Source organism: Musa acuminata, chromosome BXJ2-3, assembly GCF_036884655.1.
Source record: "Musa acuminata AAA Group cultivar baxijiao chromosome BXJ2-3, Cavendish_Baxijiao_AAA, whole genome shotgun sequence".
Lineage (NCBI taxonomy): Eukaryota > Viridiplantae > Streptophyta > Magnoliopsida > Zingiberales > Musaceae > Musa > Musa acuminata.
In genome coordinates this window covers 5,277,422-5,289,303 of record NC_088340.1, presented here as the reverse complement: position 1 = coordinate 5,289,303, position 11,882 = coordinate 5,277,422, and the positions used below count along the sequence as shown (strand labels likewise).

At 42.0% G+C, this 11,882-nt stretch overlaps 2 protein-coding genes across 2 annotated transcripts; one reads left to right on the top strand and one right to left on the bottom strand.

Annotated features, from left to right (window-relative positions):
• Nucleotides 1–326: 326 nt before the first annotated feature.
• Nucleotides 327–1,737, top strand: LOC135607060 (thaumatin-like protein). Its single transcript, XM_065098548.1, has one exon. The coding sequence runs from the start codon at nucleotides 767–769 to the stop codon at nucleotides 1,508–1,510; it is 744 nt and encodes a 247-aa protein (XP_064954620.1). The 5' UTR covers nucleotides 327–766; the 3' UTR covers nucleotides 1,511–1,737.
• Nucleotides 1,738–3,398: 1,661 nt separating this feature from the next.
• LOC135607058 (IAA-amino acid hydrolase ILR1-like 6) lies at nucleotides 3,399–9,168 on the bottom strand. The gene is made up of 5 exons (XM_065098547.1): nucleotides 8,356–9,168; nucleotides 7,374–7,499; nucleotides 4,807–5,121; nucleotides 4,064–4,192; nucleotides 3,399–3,961 (listed from the first exon to the last, which is right to left on the bottom strand). The coding sequence occupies exons 1-5, from the start codon at nucleotides 8,833–8,835 to the stop codon at nucleotides 3,599–3,601; spliced, it is 1,413 nt and encodes a 470-aa protein (XP_064954619.1). The 5' UTR covers nucleotides 8,836–9,168; the 3' UTR covers nucleotides 3,399–3,598.
• Between the last annotated feature and the right edge of the window lie 2,714 nt (nucleotides 9,169–11,882).

Below are 11,882 nucleotides of genomic sequence, written 5' to 3'. Positions count from 1 at the left end.
GATGGCAGCTGGCTATGGACCCATATTCTACGAAACAGTACGAGAACGCTTTACCAAAGTCTACCCCATGGGCTGATCCACCTGCTTTGCTTTCTGGTATCATGGCGGACGATGTCAACTGTTAAGAGAAAGGAAGCAGGAAATTGCCCTTCTCTCGGTACCACCGTGACCTCATCGTGCGAAGATGCAGAGTCCACTGCTGCATGCAGCGACAAAGCTTTTACCAGCTCACATGCTTTGAACAGTTCAAATCCTGGCGGACAAGACGACAACCATGCCGAGAGAATCTCTGCAGAGTCCACCCCCCTCCTCGTTCCATGTGTGGCTGTCACATGGCCAAGCTTTGCTTTTTCTCTCCTATGTCAGAAGTCCACCATGTCTTTTCCAAGCCTCGGTGACTGTGACCATGAGGAGATGCTTTCGCTGCAGCAGTGTCGATGTTGAAGGAGTTCGACGCTTTGATCATGTGAGGAGACTCCCAATTAATGTGTATGTCTTGTACAAATGCTACGGTTTTCTTCTTCGTCTATATATGTCCGTACCTGACACAGTCGACCCTCACCCCACCAAATTAAGATATGTTACTCTGACGATGCTTACCTCGAGTTGCTTTCACCGTGTCACTCCATTCCCATGAGCAGTAAGACCATTTTGGTAGTGGGAGAGCGCGGTATTGTTGCCTGCTCTGATATCTGACCTCATTAACACTGGTGATAAGAGTGGGAGGAGAGTGATCACCGCCACCACCGTTAACATCGAAGTGAACATGGATTCTAGGCTCTGGATTTTGGGGGTTTTGCTGTCGGTTCTGGCCAATGCCGGTCCGTCGGCGGCGGCGACGCTGGCGTTGTACAACAAGTGCAGGGAGACGGTGTGGCCGGGCATACAGCCTAGCGCCGGCAAGGCCGTGCTGGCCAGGGGCGGCTTCCAGCTCCTCCCCAACCAGGCCTACTCCCTCCGGCTCCCGGCGGGTTGGTCCGGTCGCGTCTGGGGCCGCAGGGGCTGCGCCTTCGACTCGGCCACTGGGCGCGGCCGCTGCGCCACCGGCGACTGCGGGGGCGCCCTCTACTGCAACGGCCTCGGGGGTGCGCCGCCGGCCACCCTCGCGGAGTTCACGCTGGGGCAGGGGCGGCAGCAGGACTTCTACGACGTGAGCCTGGTGGACGGCTACAACCTGGGCATGTCCATGACGCCGTTCCGGGGGAGCGGTCAGTGCGGGCGCGCCGGTTGCGTCAGCGACCTCAACGAGGTGTGCCCGGCGGGGCTGGCTGTGCGCGGCGGCACCGACAACCGGGTAGTGGCCTGCAAGAGCGCCTGCTCCGCCTTCGGCTCCCCCCGGTACTGCTGCACCGGCAGCTTCGGCGGCCCGCAGCAGTGCAAGCCCACGGCGTACTCGAGACTGTTCAAGGCGGCGTGCCCCCGGGCGTACTCCTACGCCTACGACGACCCCACCAGCATCCTCACTTGCACCGGCGCCAGCTACCTCGTCACCTTCTGCCCTCAACACTAAACCTCGCCTCCTCCTTCCTCAGACACTACAATTTCTCCTGCTACATTTCATGGATGTCATATGATCTCTGGTCTACCACTGGTAGGCTTTGCTTTCTTTAGCTTCTTCCACTTGGGTTCTGCTTCACATAGTGTGCTGCCATGGACGTTCTTGTCATAACGAGAAGGCTTGCAGTCTCTAATCGCATGCGTTCTCTTAGCAACTTTGCTTGTCTTGTGAAGAGCTTAGTCGACTGTTTGATGACATTTGATGATCTGCATTTGGATCTTTCGATATGATAATACCCCCTTGGGGAGCTGCATCCGAAGAACTTAGATCAACTGTTCAAAAGAAACACTCTTTCTTTACGTAACATCACTACATTGTCCATCTTCGAAAACATCATTTTATTGTCCCATCATAAATAGTTTGTGCCTGTTTATTTCATGTCACCTATTCTCTTTCTTTCTGCAAGGAAAGATAACACTGGTGATATTGATCATTTGACATATTCAGTGAACCGAAAACCTTGGCGTCCTTATGGCTCGGTGCTCGGTATTGCTTCCATCGCGTCGGCGGCAGCACCAAGTCCCACCACTTCCGTCAACTCACAGTCCTTATTGCAACTTCCGGTGTTGCTACAGCAAGAGCTCTAATTAGTTTCCCGTCGCAGAATAGACGATCTTAAGATTAATTTATAAAAATATAATAAAATAGTATTATATTTTAAATTTAAATAGTAATTTTAAATGAAAAAAACTTAGTGGATTCATCAGTCACCACTGAACACTACTCATACGCAGGTTTGATTTGAGATATATTAATGATATTATCAAGCTTTTAAATGAGAGAGTATATAATATCTTAATTAATTTTGTATTAAAAATAGGTAAGATTTAATTTAAATATTTTGATTAATAATTTATGTCAATAAAAAATGGAAGAGTCAATTAGTTCGGATGGCGACAAAAACAGTGCAGGTGGGCGAGCTTTCCTTATTCATCCCGGACGCATTGATTGTTTTCCTCGGGCCAGAGGACATGATGGGCGGCCGGAGGCGACAGCGGCTGGTGGCGGACAGTGAGCACTCAGTGACTCGTTAACTTGGTGTGAGATTTGATGCCACCCACTCACATTGTAAGTGACGACGTCTCGTGAGCCGCTGCGGATTGGCCACAAGCAATCTGACTCTTATCGGACACATTAAATTATTCGATGGTGGTGAGGCAGCGACCGAAGCATGCTGTAGCTCGAGGAATAATATACCTAATAATAAAACATCGACCTCGATCCAGACTGCTTGCTTCGAAAGATGTGGTTTTTGTTTTGTCTTTTGAGGGTTGCTGGAGCTATCTTGTCAATCTTAATTGATAAATATACTGCTGTAAAATCCATATCGATAGATCTCATGTTTGATTCCGTGTAGAAGCATTTTGTACTCGGTGTCGATCCATAAGAAGAGCTTTATAGTCTCACCAAATGAAGCATGTTGAATAGCTTCTATGGTGTCTTAAAGATAACTTAGGAAGAGGTAATTTGATCATAGGATCTTACTTTTAATAATTGAGATCATGATAATTTTATTTAATATGATTTTGAATCATTAATCTTTAATAAATAAGGATGTTATATTATCATTAGATGAATATTCTACGTGTTTAATGTATATTTTATATTATCTGGAAAGTATACTCTTAATTTATTAACATATTTTGCATATTGTGTTCAAACTATTACTACATAATAAAAACTTAAGCTGCCTAATTGTTTGTCCAAATCTAAGTTTGTATGTTTGATGATACATCTAACCAAAGCTACTTATATTATTTATGGTAAAGTCTTCTTACATCTTTTTTTTTTATGTCTCAGTAGTATTAATTCCGATTGATTTTGCAGTAATCCAAATAAGTAAAACAAAAAGAATTTATTTTTATCAACATAATAATAGAGAATATATTTCATTTACATTACAGGATAAACAAGTGGAAGAACTCTTCCAAATCTTCTCACCCTCCAAACAAAATCTCATCAAAATACACAACTAGAAAAAGGTCAATAACTTAGGAGCCTCTTCCCTCGTGCAATCGTGTTCAAACATCGTCGAAAAATCTAACCATGCTCGATAAGGTACCTCTCGGCGATTGCAGCATGCATGGCAGCACCAGTAGGAAGAACATCTTCGTCGATCATGAAATAAGGAGAATGGCCGGTGTGAACTGATCCTAATGTCTCGTTCCGTACTCCGATGTAGTAGAAGGCTGCTGGAATCACTTCGGAGTAGAACGAGAAGTCTTCTGCACCCATCATCGGTGGGACGACCATGAAGTTATCGAAGCCCAGCATGTTGGTGGCTACCTTCTTCAAATGCTCGTACATTGACTCCTCGTTAACTGTCGGCGGGTAAAACCTTTCTTTCTCGAAGAAGTCTACGGATGCAGCGCATCTGTAGACACTAGATTGCTCTACAATTACCTGTGCCAAAGTGTTTTTGATGAATAGAAGCTAAGGTATATGAAAAATAATAAACTTTGGCAAGAGATCCTATGACAATGAAAAGGCTATCTGATCACCAACCTCTTCTATTCTGCGCCGAAGCTGGTAAAAGCTTGTGTTAGAGAAAGCCCTGAAAGTTCCACCAATGGTTACAGATTCAGGAATCACATCAAGATTGTAGCCGCCATTAAATGAGGCCACCGAGACTACCTGAAACAGATGAAAGGAAAAAAAAAACACTCAAATCATGAAGAAAAACAAAGCAACAAAATGTAAAACTGCTTTAGCAGGTCAATTTTCTACATCGAAGAATTAAGTGAATCTTCTAGAAGACCAAGGTCAACATTTCAGCTTCAAGCCTCTGTATTTTAAATTTTTAATAGCCAGAGAAATGCATCTATTTATTACGCTACATCACCGTAGTAGTAAACACAATCTGAATTGTTATCAGTTAACACCGGTGATAATTATCATCGTGTCAGCAGAAAAACTTGAGATTATTGCCACTCAAAGCAATTAGCCATTGCAAATCGTTGCAAGCAGAAGGAATACAATTATCTAAATTGACACACAATCAAATTTGCTAAAGAAATGGGACAATATTTTCGAATGCTCTATCTAGTATATTGATTATAATTTATTATTTTTTATCGAAAAAGAAAGGCAAGATGAATTACAATCTCAGATGAAAAAACATGGAGTTGAATTCAAAGCACAGCAAGTCAGACAAGTTGTTGGAACAGGTCGACTCTGCGAATATTTTCTATTCAATTCACAAGCATAAACAAAACCTTAGAAATAATACACCGAAAAAGAACCCTAACCTGTGAATCTAGAGGATTGGCTTCACGGGACACAATATTCTGTAAGCTTATTACCACAGCTGAGGCAGCCAAAATGGGATCAACTGAATGGTGTGGATTTCCAGCATGTCCCTCCCGTCCCCTTATTCGTGCATGGAAAAACCCACATCCAGCAAGCAGAGGTCCAGGCCTCGAACCGATGACAGAAGTTGGGCGTTCATGGGATACATGAACTGCAAATATAGCCTCAACATCTTCCAAAGCACCATCCTCAATCATCCTCTTAGCGCCTATTCCAGCTTCTTCTGCTGGCTGAAAAAGCAGCTTAACAGTTCCCTGTGGTTACAGAAACAGTCAGAACCTATGCAGCTGGTATTAGCTCTAAATTTGGCTGTTGTGCCAAAAGGATCTCTATTGGAAAGGAATAGTGGTCAGATAACAAAACAAATTAAAATAAGATATTTATAACATTTAAAAGTTTGCAGAAAAAAATTGTCCAAAGACTTCTCTAAGAGGGTCAGTAACAAAAAGATCAGAGTGTGGTCGAGAGAAATAGTCTTGGCCAGTTGCTGACTTGGCATGTATTAAGCAATGTGCCCCATATAACTTGAGACATGAATCCAAACCGCATATATGGCCCACTGTACGAGGCTCCCGCCAACACGGGTCTGGTAAGAATCAATCTTGGTCCCCTGAGCGCTTTCAGAATATGGCCCATTGGTATCAACCAAAACACATCCAAAACTTTTGAAACAAAACCGAAACGTCATATCCTTACCAAAATCATTTATGCTTCTTCTTCTGATTTTTTTTTTCTTTTCTCTATATTTCCCCAACACTCCTTAGAAGCAGTGTCAGGAAGTCATCAGCTTGAGACATCTACAGACTTAATTCCTTGTTGTCTACTTCCACAGGTTAAGGAGATACAACAACTTAAGGAGAAGCTTAAGAAGGCAGGTGAAGTAGGTTAAAGTCTATTGCCAACTCATAGCACAAGCACTCTGGTGTTTAAAATTTTGCAACTTTTCCAATAAAGTTAAACACAAACTCATGATCATTATATTAGAAACACCACAAAATAAGATTTTACCATCATGATGTTAAATCCATTATTAAAATAGTTGCATATATTCTACAAGTAATTTAACTATTGTCCATCTATTTTATCCACAAAGGTTGCTAATCCTTATTAAATGAATCATAGTAGTTTAATATCACACCACAAATTTGTTCTTTGTTTTAATAACTTCAATGGACAATATGGAAAGAGCCAGACTAACCGATATGAATAAGAATTCTGTCTGAATAAACATGGACTAGCTCCTCTGACAAAAAAGTTTGTTCAGCCATCAGTTAAGAACTAAATTTCAGTATTTGGAATAAAAGTTGAGCATGTAAAATATATTTTAAACCACAAGGAAATGTTCATCGAGTATTCATTCTGTTCTAACAAGCTATTCACAATCAGAAAACAAAAGTTACATTTTGTTTATCCCTACACAACCACCGCTTGTTGCATAGCATCTCCTTTTCCAGTTGTTGCCTGCAAATTGCATTTACTTATACCAACAAGTCTACCATCAACACCACCTAAATTGATCCACTTTGTTTTCACCCAGTACTGACTACTACACTTACTTTCTTATGTACATTGTAAAAATAAAACCCAATTCCCTCGCACAGATTAATTACTAGCACTGGTCTCCTTTCCTATTCCACCGCAAGTAATAAATAACTATTACTAAACTATCCATTATAGAAGAGAACATAAAACTTAACATGTGAGTTGAAAAAACATACAATGACATTTAAGTTGCTTATCTTTCCAGCTCAGCTAGTAAGATTGTCACGACAATGAAAGCTCTTAGGAAACTGGTGCTGAAGAGCTGCTTGTTACAATAAATATCTCAGAGATGTGTTTATACTCCAGACTTTTAACCCGGTGACATGCTATAATCATATGTCAATGGCAATTTGCCATATCACCAGACAAATGTAACATTGAGGTTCCCGGATGGTAAAAGCCTCGAGCACTAACTTACACAAAAAGGTTTAAGATACAGCCATATCACTTTGTTAAGATCGGCTTACGGCAATCCGAAACCCTTCCTCTCTGTACTTTAAACTTTAAACTAATTTTGTTGAAATAGGTTCACTGCTTTCTAGAAATGAAGACCTTTGAAATTGGAACACTGATAGCATAACTGCTTTGTCATCTTACCTTGAAAAGTTTACCTTCAATCCATGGTTTAAACTTAAGATTTGAGAATGCACCATCCGTTGTTGAACAGAGGAAATCGATCGGAGAATCTAAATGCATGTGTGTTACTGGGATAAAATATAACTAGTTGTTCATTAAGGATATAAAGGTTTATATGATGAAAAAACAGAAAAGTAGCCACTTAATGAAAATGAATTGTGATATGTGCAGCTTGTTCACAGGTGACAAATGAAACTAAATCACTTACTCAGGTCATGTGAGGATATTTCCTAATATCAAGATGTCATTTACCAAGAAAAATCAATCATAAACTCAGGCAACTGAAGTCACTATAGTATGAGTACGAGTTTTTCAGAAGGACAAAAACCTTTAGACGATGTTCACGGGCCTTTAATATCTTGGCAGCACCTAAGAGCATGGCTACATGTGCATCATGCCCACAAGCATGCATTTTACCGGGGACCTTGCTCTTGTACTTCCACTCGACAGCTTCCTGAGATAGAACGTGGGATATAAAAGAAAAAAGAAGTGAGTCAGTATTGATACTTTTAGTTAGCAAATCAACTTTCTCAGCAACCAAAGCCAAAAGATGGCTGAAAGCGACACCGCAGGATCATTTAACCTCAAAGCAGGTCTTACCATAGATATTTACCAAGACATCGTATCGTATATCACTCTCTCGCACGTGCAGAACACTTACAAATCTTACACTGACATTGTGTCCCTGACTGCTTCCAGACTCATCAAGTACAACACATGCATTATCTTCCATGTGAAAAGTAGAAGACAAATGTTGTCCCAACAGAACAATAATGAAGGATTCAAGGAACGCTCACATGGATAATAATTCAAGGAAAGGTCACATGGAATTTTTCAAGGTGGCTTAGTCCATTCCATTAAATCAATATCTGGCACCGGCATAGGACTTTGTGTGAGAGCAACTGGACGATAACATTACCAAAAATGTTAAACTCAAGGACCTTTCTCAGATTCTCCGTTTATTGGGGTCCATATTGATTGAAAGACACTTTCAGATCGACCATAGAGGACCATGGAAATCCAGAAGAAATGAGCAGAGCAAAAATCTCATGGCAGTAAGTCCAACTAATGAGCAATCTTAGTGACACCTTATCCAAGTGACAATTTACAGTTTGTGAACTGCACCTTCTATACCAGCCTAAAAGATTATTATTACTAATATCTCGTAGTCACAATCTAATTTCCTCAATAGCATCAAGATCTACTGAAGCCCCAAGTAGCAGGTGGAATTTATACAGATCGAGCTAGAATTTCCCTTTGATTTCAACAACTAATCAAACAAAAAAGAGGACAAGGGAATTCTCATAAACCTGGATCGGCAGAGCATCCATATCAGCCCGCAGGGCGACGAATGGCAGCCCGCCGGTGCCGATGGTGGCGACGACGCCGGTCCCCGCCAACGGGAACCGGTACTCCACCCCCATGCGATCGAGCTCCTCCCTAATCAGCCTGCTCGTCTCGAACTCCTGGTACGCCAGCTCCGGGTGCTCGTGGATCCTCCTCCTAACCGCCGTCACCCACTCCACCGCCTGCGGCCGTCTCGCCAACCCCAGGATCTCCGCCCTCCAATCCCGCTCCTCCTCCTCCTCCTCCTCCTCAGCCTCCCCCCTCCAATCCCTCCCGACGCTGCCGCTCCCGTTGCTCTCCCTCCCGTGCGTGCCGCCGCAACCATCCCTGCAGGCGCCTGCGAGCACGACGTCCTCCGTGAAGTAAGAAGCGGAGCAGAGCGCAGCGGACAGCAGTAGTATCACCACCACAACGCCACCCGGCGACACGATGGACGCCATCATCAACCAATGACGAAGCGAACAAGGAGGGATGTGGAGGGTACGAATTTATACATGCAGCCGGATATCATACGGGAGCGGTGTAGGTGGTGGAGAGGGCACAGGATTCCTATACCGTTTCTTTTCCCCATCATCGCCATCATCCTCCATTTTTATTTGTTCTCCGAGGCAAATTTGGGTGGGGCAAGGTGCGAAAGGGACGGAACCGGAGGCGTACCGCTGGGCGTTGCGTCAAAAAGCAGGGAGTGGACTCGGCCGTGGCCGAGCTGCACGCTTCAGCGCTGGGTTCGTTGCCGTGGGCAGACCGCCGGGCGCGCACATTTACCTCGTGAGGTAATGAGGGACAAAATATAGCTGGCACACCGACTACATACCCAATTTGTGGGTCCCGGTGACCCCAGGTAACTCTCAAATCAGAAGGCGAGGAGAGTCACGGGTGCGGAATCCGTTGGTGAAGTGAGGCCGTCGTTATCCGAGAGGAAGGACCAAAAAGAGACCGAATCCAATGCCGCAGTAGGGGATCGGAACAGAACCGGCGCTTGACGGCTCCCAGCCTCGCTGTCGCTACCCTCTATTTCCGACACGTGCGGGAATTGGGCCGTCGCGGGAGAAGTGGATGTGGATGGTTGTTACCGCGCCTTCGCCTTCCTTCATCCGCCGGATGTTGACCGGGCTTCGGGTTCCATGGAGACTGCAAAGTGCGAACACCGTTCCCGCTTTCGGCTCCGCGTGTAGGCAACTTGGACTCCAAAATCCTACAAACGCTGTCGAGGTGTTCGACGAAATGCCTGGGTTGTCAACTTGAACTTCTCCTTGCCTTCTTTCCAGGTACGTTTCGACTCCATGTTATTCACAGCATATGTCTATGGGAAGAATCCATACCATACATGGAGGCGTGTTGCGCGTACATGCGTGTGTATGTGGAACTCGTCAGGCCATGCGCATCACTTCCAAATCACCCAAGGATTTATTGAGTTAGGTTGACAATCCTTCTGGGAATGGCTTCGTGATGCACGTTGCGTGCGGGCAAGAATCGCCCGCAAGCATGTGTGGATGAAGCCATTGTGTTGTGTCGAAATCCTGTGGAAGCTTCAATGTTGTGCTCTGTTTTCCTATTCGTTTAGAATAGATTATGAATGTAAAGGCTTGTAAGGTTATTCCCAAGTATTTATTCCAAATAACTATTCCAAGTGGAGAATCAACTTCAAAAGTTACATTCCTCAAGTTGCCAAAACGCATTAATTAGTTGGATAGAAAAACTTAGAATATGTTCGCACGTTCTCAAAATTCATTGCACATGAGAAAAAAGAACACAAGTTTCAGAGTAGTTTGAAGTTCTGTCATTCCTGGCCATGGAAATATGTCCTAGAAATACAAATTAGTAGTTTTTGTATTTACCCCTTTAAATCTAAGTTTTCAATACCAAATAAAAGGATGTTTTGAAGTATTATTATCTTAATATTTTTTAAAACTCCTAGTAACCATGGTTTATGGTGGTTAAACTAAGGTGAATGACATATATGAAGGATTTAAATATTTGAATGGATATATATAATGTGGATATATGCATATATGCAATATTAAATTCTAGAGGGTGATGCATGCTATTTCAAATGTTTTTAATGATAGATATGTAAAAGTTCCAACATTTCTTTTATGATTTGCATCAAATCACTCAAATCTTCTCATGCTCTATAAAGTCCACTACAGCCCCTTTCATCCTTCCTATTCATACATCTCCCTTTCATTAATTTTTTCTCCATCCAAGGCCCATCCACACACTCCTAGACCACTTGCATCTAATGATCTTATCATATATCCAAGTTTTCCCTATTCATGAAAGTGACTAAGGAGGAATAGAAGAAAAAAGAACTAACATGAAAAGATTGAGCACAGGAGAAGTCATAGCCCCAAAATTTGCCCAAGTCTTAAGTTGGACTCTGGACTTGTCAAGTCACAATTTAGACTTGATTTGGACTGCTGTTGCTTTTTGTCAAAAAGAAAAGTTTTATTTCCTTATACTAGGTCAAATCAACTAGTATTAGAAAGAAAAAAAAAGTGAAACAAAGACATTGACATGCACAATGGAGGATTTTGGAGGACTACTATGCAAAGATTGAAAATTTTGTATTTCTATGGCAATATTATGCACTTTGGAACATGGACTGTTTGAAGTTATGTATGTCTGGTCATTTTCTTATTGGCTCACACAAATAGCTCAACATCTCCCTATAGATTCCAATTGGTTGTAAACCCTCTTTTTCTTCTTGTTTGTTTGTCAATGGTCCTTTTATGAAGGCATGATGGAGAACATGTGATGTATAAGACAGCAATTCATACAAATAAGGGGAAAAAAATCTATATCTGCTTGTGTCTGGTTCAAATTCATTTTGAATTTATCACCAGTCAATGCATTAGGCAAGGATAAGAGTATTGCATCAAATTTATGTATAGACACTGAAATAATAGTATTGCATCAAATTTATGCAAGGATAAGTACCAAATGATGGATGTCATAGAGTAGATAATTAAAATAAGTATCAACAAATATTTATTATTTAAAAATGGTAGTATAAAAATTGTACTGATTATATTATACAAATTCATTAAATCATATTATCTCCACCAGAGTAATGTTCTTGGCTTGGTTATGAAACCTATACCATCACTATCATGAATCTCAATCATTTATCTTGAACAATTGTGGTTCCTATTTGCATGTTTGTTTGTGTAAAATAGCTACTCTCTGAAGCATTCCAACACGCAATCTTTGTCTTTGATCTCTACCTTTTCCCTGTTTTGGCTTTCATATATGATCTTGGCACTGTGTTGTATATAGAATTTTTTTTTGGTATGTAGACATTAAATTTGTGGTCAATGCTATATCTTTGTTTTCTATATCCTATTAGTGATTAGGATAATGGTGCATCAGTGGCAACTGGGACCCTAAGTTTGACTCAAATAGTCTATCACTATAATGGCATCTGATGCTAATGTGAGACAAATTTAATATAAAATATAAGTTATGAAATATAAAATACAAGTTATAA